The sequence below is a fragment of the Lasioglossum baleicum genome, chromosome 4 (genome assembly GCF_051020765.1).
Source record: "Lasioglossum baleicum chromosome 4, iyLasBale1, whole genome shotgun sequence".
Lineage (NCBI taxonomy): Eukaryota > Metazoa > Arthropoda > Insecta > Hymenoptera > Halictidae > Lasioglossum > Lasioglossum baleicum.
The window spans coordinates 20,954,820-20,968,100 of record NC_134932.1 but is presented as its reverse complement, the minus strand read 5'-3'; the positions used below and the strand labels follow the sequence as shown (position 1 = coordinate 20,968,100).

Genomic DNA, 13,281 nt, shown 5'->3' with positions numbered 1-13,281 from the left:
TTACACCAATTTACACAAATAATACTTTATATCAAAATCGTGATTTTGTCGAAAGGTTATGACAGCAAGCACTGCCATGCAATTTCTAACGCTATCGCTGCGATCTATTTTATTATGCAAAGATAAGATAAACCGTACGAAGTAAAATGTTATTGTAAATGCAGCCGATAAGTTTTATCTGCATGATGTGTATACCAAACAGAAATAGCCAAACGAGCGGATTTTAACAGGTGAATATAAACACAGGGCGCAACAGGCATTGTTGCCAGTCTCCCATATTGTACAACGTACAACGCGTGGTGATCTCACTGTTCTCATTAAACAATATACATCACTTGATATAATTATAAGAACCAGTGCATTCATTTAGCGACGATACATTTCGATTTATTTTATCAAATATTAAACATTTAGTAAATGTTTGAAAATTTCTCATGATTTGAATATCGATTGAGATTTCAAAATTTCATCATCGACAGATTTCCATCGTCAGTAAAAGTAAGTAATGTTCTTCCAAAAATTCTTTTCTGGTACCTTTGAATATTTTATTTGTTTTAAAGTCACAGTATACTGAACACGAGAAATGTCTTGTTGACTCGAAACAATTCGAGAATGCATATACATATATATATATTCTTTAACAATCCTAGCGAAAGACAGAATATATACTTTCCCGCTTTCTATGAAGAGTACAATTTCTCCTAAATAATGATCATGTTTGATACTGTAACAAGTGTACTAAATTGTTGGGTAAAACATCCGACGTTACAAGTATAGCGGAGCTTATGAAATCGTAAAATCGAAAGTCAAGTCCGATTCAATTCACAGCTGTTTCTGGTGCGTTTATGCAGTTAAATCGTGTAGAAAATACCAAACGAACGAAACACGAATTATGTAAAACTATTTCGGTGCGTATATTGTATATTATAAACTATGAATGAATTTTTTGAGTTAACAAATGGTATTTAGGTATCGTCAGTCGATAAGGAGATATTGGAATCTATTCCTAAAGCGATCGATTTTTCCATTCGATTAGGTAATCGAAATGAAAGTATGGAAAGCAATGCTGTCGTAAAACCGGTGCTGATCAAGAATCGAGTTGCACAGAATACTCTTAATTTCTTCCATTTCATTGATTCCCTCCAGACAAACCTACAGATAAATGAAAACTGCTAGCAGATCCGAAATAAAAACTCTCGCTTTCACATAAACATAAACCATTCAATTTTTTGTCTCGAACAGAATTTGAAAAACAAAACTTTGCCAGATAGACGCATCTTGTTGTCCCTTTTTTTATAAATTGAAAAGTAGACTAAAGATCGAAAGAAAATTGTTTAATTCATGTACAGAGAGTAAAAAGAGTGTAATAATTTCGGATCGTGGACGACTGTGGCGACACAAATAGTCGACTGTATTTCCGTCAGAGATATGTCAAGTTTATCGTGCGAGTACGTGGCTTGTTTGTAAACACTTCCAATTACACGAATGATCGTAATTGGAGAATTAACGATCGGCGAACGCGTCGAAAATTAATGGTCCATTCACTTGATCACGGAGCATTACGCGGTAACTGATCTCTCTTCTTCACGTTGCCAGTTATGACAGAAAGTCAAATATATACAGCATACGCGTGTTTCGTTTAAAACATACGTGGCATGCAGTGGCATGTTTGAATCAACTGCAACATAAACAGAATATAATAATTCCCGAAGACCAATGAAATCCACCGAGTACGTATTACTGGAAGCCGAATACATATTCCGTCGTCGAAAGACAAAGGCGATTACTATTCGCGGATAAAATGTGGTCGCGATTGTCTCTCGTAAGCGTAATTGTACCGTAATAGTTACACGGGCAATCAACGCGTCGGTGTGCAGATTCGTTCTTTGTACAAAAGGAAATCAATGCTCACACTAGCAACGACAGAGCGATTGTGTGTAAAAATGAAATGGGGCATTGGGTGAAAGTACTCTTGGCTTGGAGGTCTTATATCAGATCAGTCTGCCAAGAACCGTGCAGGATGTGGATGGCAATTTTGCTCTGCTCCTAATGACTAGATCTCCTACCGACTCCGACAGTGTCACACACGCTTTTGTTAGAATTATTGTTTAACAAAATTATGATACCGGAGACGTAGTACAACAACAGTTGGTTCAGTGTACGTGTGCAGTGAAAGGGATTAGTAAAACGAAACGTGGATTTTTGCAGAATGTTGCAGATGGTATGGATATGGTGTTTGCTTGTGTCAGTGGCAGATTTGACATTGGCTCTTGATAATGGTCTTGTGAGAACACCGCCGATGGGCTGGCTCGCCTGGGAGCGATTTAGGTGTAACACAGATTGCAAAAATGATCCCGACAACTGTATCAGGTGAGAGTGTTAATTTTGAAATTTGTTTTCTCACTTTCCTCAGCTTTCTACAATGTTCATTTCTCTGACTACCTCTTGTTTTGTAATCTTTCATTGAGATTCTACTATCTCCAGAGATTTTTATAGCTTTTCGATAGTACAACATGATTCTGTATGTATATGATAAAGTGAAACTTCATTAGCATCTCTGTTATATATCTCTAAATCTATTACTACCAACTCCAGTCTGTAGATCATTATCATGAAATTTGATTTCATTCTCAGAATGACCTATATAAATGATATTGTAAAAATTATATGAAAGTATTGCTAAACTTTTTTTCGTAAAGTGAAAGGATAATTAAGAAATCCATAAATATCTTGGCAAATATGTTAGTTATGTCTACAGAATATTATTCAAATGTATTTGTAGCGATCATAAAATGCTTTTGAGTCTCAAAATCAAAAAACTTTTTAGAGGGATCTATGAAACATGAACATTTTCTACATTCTTTATTTAATGTTATTTACTTAGGATATTTGTAAAATTCATTGTTAAATCAAATTTGAAATGGAGATTCTTGTTCGATGAGATGTTGATTATAATAGAACTGACTAGCATAAGATTCAAATCAAAGATCTATGACTTCAACAATGACACTTAATAAGATTATTTAGAGCTGTGACATAGTTGTTACATAAATTTTTCCAAGGCTGTGTTGCCTTGAGAAGTGAAATCTCTTGATAAGATTACTTGTTTATATTATAATTATTATAATATAAACAAATGAGAATTCTCATTAGATGTTATATTAATTGTGCACCTCGTATCATTTAAGATAAAGTAATTAAAACTGAAAGAAACCATGATTACATTGCCAAAAATCGAAAAACCTGCTAAAAACTAAATTTTTCCATTTTATAGCGATCGGCTCTTTCGCACAATGGCAGACATTATTGTAACAGAGGGCTATGCTGCCGTTGGATATGAGTATGTTAATGTTGATGACTGTTGGTTGGAGAAAGACAGAGATGTTGATGGTCAACTTGTACCAGATAGACAAAGATTTCCATATGGGATGAAAAGTCTTGCAAATTATGTATGTTTCTATCGTTATCATCACACACACACACACACACAACATAGAACATTGACTTCCTAGTCTCTACAATGCTCTACTTTCGCTTTGTAGATTCATTCGAAGAATCTTAAATTTGGGATTTACGAAGACTTTGGTAACTACACGTGTGCCGGTTACCCTGGTATATTAGGATACTTAGAAACAGATGCGCTTACTTTTGCATCGTGGGATGTTGATTACGTGAAACTAGATGGTTGTTACTCCCATCCATCCGAAATGGACAGAGGTAGAGAGGGAATGATTGTATACTTAATTTCTGACAAACAAATTCGAACCGATCAACCATTTCTCTAACTTTAACAAATATTTTAGGCTACCCCGAGTTTGGATTTTACTTAAATCAAACAAACAGGCCTATGGTATATTCTTGTAGTTGGCCAGTTTATCAAATTTATGCTGGGATGCAGGTTGGTGTTTGTAATACTATCTTTACAATATTACATTATAGATCAGTCTTTGAGAGCATCTACATTTCAGCCAAACTTTACTGCCATAACGCAACATTGTAATCTTTGGAGGAATTTTGACGACATTCAAGATTCCTGGAACAGCCTAGAAACCATTATAGATTATTATGGAAACAATCAAGACGCGATTGTACCGAACGCGGGACCCGGCCATTGGAACGATCCTGATATGTTGATTATTGGCAACTTTGGTCTGAGTTACGAGCAAAGTAAAACACAAATGGCGTTGTGGGCGATTTTAGCGGCGCCTCTATTAATGTCCGTTGATCTACGAACGATCAGGCCTGAGTATAAAGCTATTTTACAGAATAGAAAGATTATTGCCGTGGATCAGGATCCGCTGGGCATACAGGGCCGACGTATCTATAAAGTTAGTAAATTAAACATTAGTCTTTAGTATGTGCATGAAAATTTCGCAGAAGCAAGGAAAGAGTGTGGGCTTCGGAATACATTAGTAAGAGTTCTATTCTACTGTTTAGCATAAAGGCATTGAAATCTGGGCGAGGCCGATAACTCCCATCTACCAGAATTACTACTCTTACGCCATAGCGTTTGTAAATAGGAGAACGGACGGCACACCGTCCGATGTATCTGTGACACTAAAAGAGCTTGGGCTCCAGTATCCTGGAGGATACAGCGTGGAGGTATGCGTTTGTCGAACAATCATAATCTTAACATTAAGTTTATGAAACACTAAAAGTAACGTTATTTTGACGGGTTCATCGAAATCAAAATAATTGAAATAAATGAATTATCTTTCCAGGATTTATACGAAGATGTAAACTACGGCGTTCTGACGCCCCAAACGAAAATAAAAGTCAAAGTGAATCCATCCGGTGTTGTGATACTGCGGTGCGACTTGCATTTAGAAGACGTTTTTGATACGAATCAATTTCCACAATTCTCGCCGTCGAATCAACTTTATAAAGTCAGACAAAATTCGTTTAAGTAACACGAATTAAACAATCAATTTCTAACTGTAATTTACCAGTTTTATTATACTTGACTACACAATGTTACCATACTTTGTTAAGAAAGTAGGAAATAAAGAATTTTATAATGTATCGACGGTAATTTATTTAGAAAATATACAATCTTCGACATCTTCGTTATGTACACTAATTCCTGCGATCGTATGGAATGTGTTGAATCAGTGTTCGGACGCGCACCAGGCGTACGCGTTGTCAAACATACGTTGCCAGGGTGAGTTCTCGTATTTCGCCCAGTCTGCGGGTTTCCACGGGCATTGCCACATTATCGAACATCGTTCGGGATGCGGCATCATCGCGAGATGACGTCCATCTGAGGAACAGATACCAGCAATGCCACCTAAGGTAATAAAAAGTATTTTATTGACCATTTCATTAGTGTAAGACTGATTTGTAGAGGTATGAGAGAGATATTCTCACCTGGACTACCGTTAGGGTTGAGAGGATATCGTTCGGTCGGGTTACCGTAATCATCAGTATATTTAATAGCCAAGCAGTTATTCTGTTCGAGTTTCCTCGCAATATCATCGTTTCGGAAAGTAAATCTTCCCTCGCCATGTGCGGCCCATACGCCCAACACGCAATTCTCCATTCCATCCAACATAATCGACGGGGACTTATCAATTCTGACTGTACACCATCGACACTCAAACTTCTCAGATACGTTATGATTTAAGAAAACGTCTGGTTCTGTAACATCACCTGCAATGGACGGAGAATATAATCAAGCATGTTAATCAAATCCATGCATTTCACAAGCATAAATTCCTTAGACTCGATAAATTTGATTACTCAACGGAGCATACCGGTTTCGTTTCCTATCCATCCTAGCAGGGACATTAATTGACATCCGTTACAGACTCCTAAACTGAACGTGTCCTTGCGGGAGATAAATGCTTTCAATTGATTTTGCAGAGACGGACGGAAGAGGAGACTCGCTGCCCATCCTTTGGCCGAGCCCAAAACATCTGGAATTATAAATTCATTTTAATACAGTTGGCAGTAATCACTTCTTCTTAACACTATGATTGTAAATGAAAAATATTAGAACCTGCCATTTTGACGGATCCCGTAAACCTAGTATTAATTAACTGAACGACGTACCAGCATAACTAAAACCACCAGGGAATATGACACCTTTGAACCTATCAAGTGTTATTTTGTCGTCTAATAGATCTTGCATTGCTACATCCCAGACTTCAAAGCCAGCTTTCACCAAGGATGCCGCCATTTCCCTATCACCGTTTGTACCTTCTTCTCTTATCACGACCACGGTAACATTTGCTATGCAACGATAAAAAAAAAGTAATATCAAATTTGTCACAACATAAACAGACGGTGAACGAAAATTTTACAAACGGGTTAACGTTTTGTGAAATCCAGCAGGTTTTACGTCAGGATCAAAGGACAACTTGTAGGCTGGTACAGTTCTGTCTTTGAGCCCGTTGAACTCCTCTACTGCGCACTCCACATTTGTTTGAAGACGTTCTAACTGATAGCTGGTTTCTTCCCATAGAGACATCAAAGATATCACTATCGAATCTAAGACAGTCTGGTTTTGAACTTTCACATTTATCTAAAAATATAAATCGAAGTAATTAAAAGTGTATTCATGTTGATGATTTCGCGGAAGATTTAGATTAAATACTTTTGAAGACATTCCAGACCCTTCGGATCTGCCAATGGAATATATAGGAGCATTGAATTGTTTGAACACATCCAACGCGTGTTGATAATTTTCTTCATCAACTTCCAATACCCAGCCTACTTCTTCGGCGAACAAAATTTCGATAGGCGTTCCAGATTTGTGGGAAATGTTGACGTTCATTCCAGAGATACCAGCGAAACACATTTCCAAAAGACACGTGATAAGACCTCCATCGCTAACATCGTGTCCTGCCAATACTTTTCCCTCTGTAAAAAAGGAAAGAAGTAGTATAAACTTTGCATATCTTCTCGGTATGATAAAACTAAATGTGAAGTTGCTGTAATTCACCTGCAATCAACTGTTGCGTGGCTTTGAAAGCATTTTTCAATAAATCAGCACGTTTCATATCTGGAACATCGTTGCCAAGTGATTTGTACACCTGAGCTAAGGCCGTACCGCCGATTCGACTCTGTCCATTAGACAAATCGACGAATAATAAGCAGCCATTTTTCCCTGCCGCTGGAGCCTTCATATCTGGCGTTACCACCTGCAATATGAAAGTGTTAATTGAACGTAAGAGTCCGAATAAAATTGTTTCAACTTTCACTTACTTGTCGGATATTCGGGCAAGGAGCGTAGCAAGAAACCACTAGCGTTCCTGGCGCTTTAACAACTTCTTTACCGATTCGAGCAGCCATACTAAGAGAATCTTTACCTCCATCGATTGCAATGCCAAGTTCGTTCATGAATGAACACATTGCTGAACACGCATCGTACAATGCAGCACCTTCGCCTGGCAATTTGGCAGCCCACATCCAATTTCCGCTGCATTTAACATCCTACAATATGTAAACTGTAGTAAAAGGAAGATAAATAGATTGTTCCACTAACTTTTATGCTACGCAAAATATCGATAGGACAAATTATTTGGTTCGAGGGAACGCATATTATGGCGTAGCATAAAAAATAGCGGGGATATTGCCTTGTAACAAAGTTAGTGGGACACCCTGTATATTGCGCAAAGGGTTACGTCTGCGTTGATGTACCTAATTACCTTTAAATCTGAGATACGTGCAAATACTAAATTGCTCAGTGCTTCTGCTACGGTCATCCGTGCTCCGGCTGCTGCGTTCACCAAACCCTTTATCGGTTGTTCGCCAATGGATGTAGCTATACCAACCTACACAGATTAACATAATTTAATACACATACATATTGCCAATATTATCATTAAGAAATTATTTCCTTTTGTTTTACCGTTGAGAAGTAAGAAATCGCAGTTACAGCAACGTCGGCGAGAGGAGTGTGCAAAGGACCAACGCACTGTTGCTGCGCTACCAATCCAGTTACACAACGATCAACTTTACTAGTTAAATATCGTTTGCTCCCAACTGATGGCAAACGCAAGACTCTTTCCAAAGCAGATTGAACGGTCAAACCTCCTGGCAGTGATAAAGGAGGCAGCTGCGTCTTCTCCCTTTGAAGATTGAACGTCTGCGAAATCAAGGAAATCATGTTTAATATATACATTGTACCAGAAACTTATTTATAGCGTTTTTTATTAGGTTGTTGCATATAACATGTCCGTGGGCCACCCTCTACACTGAACCTGAATATTATAATATAGTTTTTCTTGTTTAAAACACTTCATAGCGTTTGCATTTCGGAATCGGACATTTAATATGCAATGATCCAATAGTATTCGTTCACATTTACCTTTCGTGGCATTTTTCCAAGCACCAATTCCAAATCTAAATCCACCGGGTGTCTCTTCTCATCCTTGTAATTTTCATTCAGGTACTTTGAGACGTCGCAATCGTTTTCTTCGGAAAGAATGATCTTTCCGTTTCCGGTAACAGTTCCTACAAAATTGATAGGACATTTCTCCCGAGCTGCTATTTCCTTGAGTAAATCGGCATTTTCCGGTTTACAAAGAATTGCATCGTTCTCTTGATACTCAGCACCCCACAATTCCAAAGTACTGATGCTTGGATCGCCTAACTCGAATTTCTTGGTGAAGATAACAGCGCCAACAGGTTCTACCAATTCCTTTAGAACGTTGCCTAATAGTGTTTGAAACATTCATTAGCGATGTAAGTTTTTCTTATAATTATGAGATATAATTATGTGGGAATAATCCACACCATTCCCTCCCGCTCCTTGATCGTGTATACTAAGTATTGGATTCTTTTGTCCCATTTCTGTGCACGCACGAACCACTCGATTCATTTTCTGCTCCATTTCTGGATCACCTCTTTGGACTGCTCCGAAATCGAGGTCCGATTTATTATCGCCTTGCACCTAATAAATTATTTAGAGGACTACATACACCTTGGTGGGTCTTTAGCATTTATACTACACTTTCCCAAAACTTTGTTTCGAAATTCGTAAAATTGACAAAGTTATTGAAGTTCTTGTGAAACACGAGAGGAGTACGTAGCCCCTTAATTGATCATGGAAAGAACAGTATTAATGAATTAATATAGTCAAAGTACCTCGATGGAACTCGCTGAACCACCTCCCACACCGATTCTATATACAGGACCACCAATTTTGATCACTTCCATGCCTAAAACAATAAATCTTCAATTTTTATGTACTGCATTTGCTTCTCTTGTACACAATCTATTTTTCAGACCTTTTGCTGGTGGAACTTTTTCTGACATATCAGCGTCCATTGTACCTAATCCTCCGCTAAACATTATCGGTTTAATCCATTCGCGACGTACGCCAACATTGTCCGTCATGCTGAAAGAACGTGCGAATCCTGTGATCAACGGTTCTCCAAACTTATTACCGTAATCGGATGCACCGTTGCTGGCCTCAACTATAATCTCTAATGGACTAGCCATGTTGCTAGGGTATGGAATACTTTTCTCTTCCCATGGCAAGTCGTACCCTATCAAATAAATAAAATAGTTGATGAGAATAATAATCATTAGACTGCGGATTTTATGCATTTATAAGAAAAATCAGCAAATGAAATTCCGAATGGTACAATCGTTAGAGAAGTTAACCTTTTAAAGGGGTAGAATCTCGTTTCCAGGATTGCATCGCTTTCTTTTCTCGACAATGCAAAGATGCGGTTTTCCAATAATCAAAAGCGCTAGATAAAAGATTGATTTAGGCCGCAATAGCCCTCCAAAGTCCTATTTTTACGTTTACGAGGCGTAATAAAATAAAGCTGCGCATGTAGCTATTTTCATAAAACTGCGACAGCTACATCCTGCCGAATAATGCAAACTATGCCTCGTAAACGTAAAAATAGGACTTCTGAGGGCGATTGCGGCCTAGATTGATCTTTTCTCTAGCACTTTTGACTACTGAAAAACCCCATCACATGCATTATCGAGAAATGAGAAGGCGCATCCCGCACCCTTGCAATCCTAGAAACGAGTCTACCCCCTTAATAGTGGAAGTAAATATATCCTTTGTTCCTCAAAATAGACGTAGAGAATTAGAGCCTCATTCTATTAATTGTATTGTAAACTATTGGACTATTGGACTTGTACAAGCTCTGAGAAACTAGAACGAACCTGGAATACGCAAATTTCCAACCGAATAACCAGCAGTTCCAGCAATATAATATCCTCCTCTGCCAATGCCTTGAATGTCTCTTAGTCTACCTCCAGTTCCTGTTGTAGCACCACTGTAAATTACAATCATTATTGTAAGTTCTCCGACACCTAGTGTAAGAGGCTTGTAATTCATTGACAGAATATGCTGATTGGAATGATGCATATTTTCATCTATCAGTCCATTTAGAAGGAGATCATTGGTTGTTGAACATTACTGTCAAAAATCTAATATTTACCTAAACGGAGCAACACCAGTTGGAAAATTGTGAGTCTCGGCAGTAAATATCAGATCTTGAATCACACTCTCCAAGTGAAGAGGGCTACATCTATAGGTGAAAGTAGGCCTCAGTGCCTTAACTTGATATCCCTTGATCGCACTGCTGTTATCACTGAACTTAATTGTATTGTTTGGATTCGAGTACTTCTGTGTCTCTGTAATCATGTCAAGCAACGATTTCTTCATCTCTTCATTGTCAACAACCATGTTGCCTTTAAAGAACCAATGACGACTATGTTCGCTATTGGATTGCGCCAAATCGAAACATTCAACACTGGTTGGGTTTCTCTTCAATTTATTCAGGAACAGGTCTGTGTAAAAATCTAAATCCCAATTATCGAATGCCAAACCTGTGTAAAGAAGAAAATTCGTTTTACCTTGTTTAAAGTATTTTACTACATTTTATTTTCGATATATATACCTAATTTTGAATTAACTTCCTCTAGTGCTTTTCGTCCACCTTTCAAAATATCCACTTCGAACCATTTTTCAGGTCTGAAACCATGATCGAATGTCTCTATTGGTCTCGTGTACCTACATTGAGTCATTTTATCATGTAATGTATCTGTTATCTACACGAAAAAAAAATGTAAATTGTAGAGACTGTATTATTTTTATTTGAAATATCAATTTTTGATACATACAGCATCTTCCAAGATTTTATCAAGTTTTCCATTATGTTTGATGCAGTATCTAGTCGATGATTCGATTCTTATTATCTTATGCAAGTGTACAGACTTGCAAATCGATACAGCATTGCTGGAGAATGCAGTGGAGAAGTTCAATCTGTAAAAATATAAAGAATTGATTATTTATAGTATGCTATGAACAGACTGTGGATTTTATGACGAATTATTTTTAGCGTATTGAAATTATTAAAGAAAGAATGAAATTTCTGCTGGCTCCCTATTTCTTGTAACTGCAGTAGAAAATTTTTATTTTGCATAAAGATAATAATTACATATGTATATCTAACAAGTTGTTTTACCTTGGACCAATTTCAATAATTAAATTCCCATCCAATTTTCCATCAAATACACTGTCACTCTTTAAACAGTGTTGTTCAAATGGAGGAATAAGAATCCATTTCAATAGTTTTGATTCTTCGTCGCTTAAAGGCTCCTTAGTTTCAACGTAATAGCACAACTCTGTTTCCACTTCGACTATCGAATTAGATATTTGATGCAGGCTGTTGAATTTGCTTCTGAGCTTCCCAGATTTCAACCCAGGTGATTTGTAGAATTTTATAATATCCATGATCTATAAATAAAAGATCATAAGTAAACTGAACACAAAAGAGAAGAGAAAATGAAAAAATGAGGAAAGAGCACAGTACAGTGATGCAGATGGAACGTAACAGTTGATAGTGATCAATTCCGTTCACTTGGACCCCCTAGTTCAGTATTAATGGAATCATTGTGCTATCTTCATTTATCAGTGTTGTAATTGCAAAATAGCGCACCCATGATATTATTTCAAAAGCAAACAGAGTTTAAACTTAGGTCAAATGGTCATCTTGCTCAATAATATTCTTATCTGTCTGAGATTATGCATGCCTTTACATTCTACTGCGATTGAGAAGGCACCTTTTTAATTTGTCCATCTCTAATAATTGGTTGCAAAAATGCAATATTTTTAAGAACAGATTAAATTTGATTAAAAACAAAATTAAAAAAATATCGAACAACTGTTCGATTTTTACAGATCACTGTGGAAGTACATATCATTATTTCATTGGATTTACGTCATGACTTATCAGATCAATGTTGAAACATGTTGGAAAACATATTTCTGCATGCAAAATAATAATGTTACAAGCGATAATAACAATTCCTGCGTTTCACATTTAAAATTTATCTGATATATATGTACGAATTTACAAAATGAAAATAATTAAAATTTATTTTTTAACAAATTCGGCAACTTTAGTTTGTTTTTTATGTCTATAATTTTTTATTGTAGTTCGATGCATAAAAAAAATGTTTTTACCGCCATAATAAGCGTTAGGTATTTATATATATATATATATATATATATATATGTATATAAAGAAAAATGCATGAAAATAAATTGAAAGGATTTAAATACAACAAATTTCTTATTTTAGTGCTTTAAAACAAATTAATTTATTATAAGAACGAGTACATAACTTACAGTATTATAATAGATGCACGTATGTACAGTCTTGAAGCCTTGTATAATTGTCTCGTGCAACAGGTTTCTTAGCTAAACGCGATCGAATATTTTAATTAAAAGGAATTGTACGACACATAACCTTGCCGTGCTTCCTACCACGTGCTTATATGTTTATCAACAAAATGATCGCCACACACGAACAAACACTATCTTTGTCAAAATTATGAAATTTGAACATCACAGAGAAATGAATCCCCGAACTAATTTATTAGATCATATTTTAATATGTATTATAGATATATATTAAAAATTATTTGTGCAAAAAAATTATTTTTAAATATTTATCACTCTTACTTTCGATCGTTCATTCTTAAATAGTTTCGTTAATTTCGTTAATCATTAAAAGAAATACATACTTTGCAGTTTTAATAAATACAGTGTTTGCCAGGTGTTTGCACCAGGCTTGCCATATTCCGCGCGGTACCAGGCCCATTACCGCTGCGCCCCTCGCCCATCTGCTGCGCTAAGCCCGCCTGGCTTGCCCCACTCCTCGCCAGTGGGAGCATCTGCTTAGCCCAGCAGATGGGCGAGGGGCGCAGCGGTAAGGGGCCTGGTACCGCGCGGAGTATGGCAAACCTGGTTTGCTCATACAAATATGTATATATTCTGAACTTCGTATAATACATATATAAACT

The 13,281-nt window shown here is 36.8% G+C and overlaps 2 protein-coding genes across 2 annotated transcripts; one reads left to right on the top strand and one right to left on the bottom strand.

Moving 5' to 3' along the window:
• Positions 1-1,572: 1,572 nt before the first annotated feature.
• Positions 1,573-5,022, top strand: LOC143208436 (alpha-N-acetylgalactosaminidase). Its single transcript, XM_076422909.1, has 8 exons — positions 1,573-1,730; positions 2,209-2,370; positions 3,275-3,449; positions 3,543-3,717; positions 3,804-3,898; positions 3,969-4,328; positions 4,438-4,602; positions 4,722-5,022. Exons 1-8 carry the CDS (start codon positions 1,717-1,719, stop codon positions 4,908-4,910), a joined length of 1,335 nt encoding a protein of 444 aa, XP_076279024.1. The 5' UTR covers positions 1,573-1,716; the 3' UTR covers positions 4,911-5,022.
• Positions 5,011-12,171, bottom strand: Pfas (phosphoribosylformylglycinamidine synthase). The gene is made up of 20 exons (XM_076422877.1): positions 11,787-12,171; positions 11,439-11,710; positions 11,095-11,236; positions 10,872-11,022; positions 10,410-10,800; positions 10,132-10,244; positions 9,234-9,494; positions 9,091-9,164; positions 8,740-8,896; positions 8,312-8,658; positions 7,853-8,089; positions 7,650-7,775; positions 7,207-7,434; positions 6,944-7,142; positions 6,596-6,861; positions 6,307-6,523; positions 6,052-6,231; positions 5,754-5,915; positions 5,368-5,649; positions 5,011-5,287 (listed from the first exon to the last, which is right to left on the bottom strand). Exons 2-20 carry the CDS (start codon positions 11,705-11,707, stop codon positions 5,109-5,111), a joined length of 3,981 nt encoding a protein of 1,326 aa, XP_076278992.1. The 5' UTR covers positions 11,708-11,710; positions 11,787-12,171; the 3' UTR covers positions 5,011-5,108.
• Positions 12,172-13,281: the final 1,110 nt, after the last annotated feature.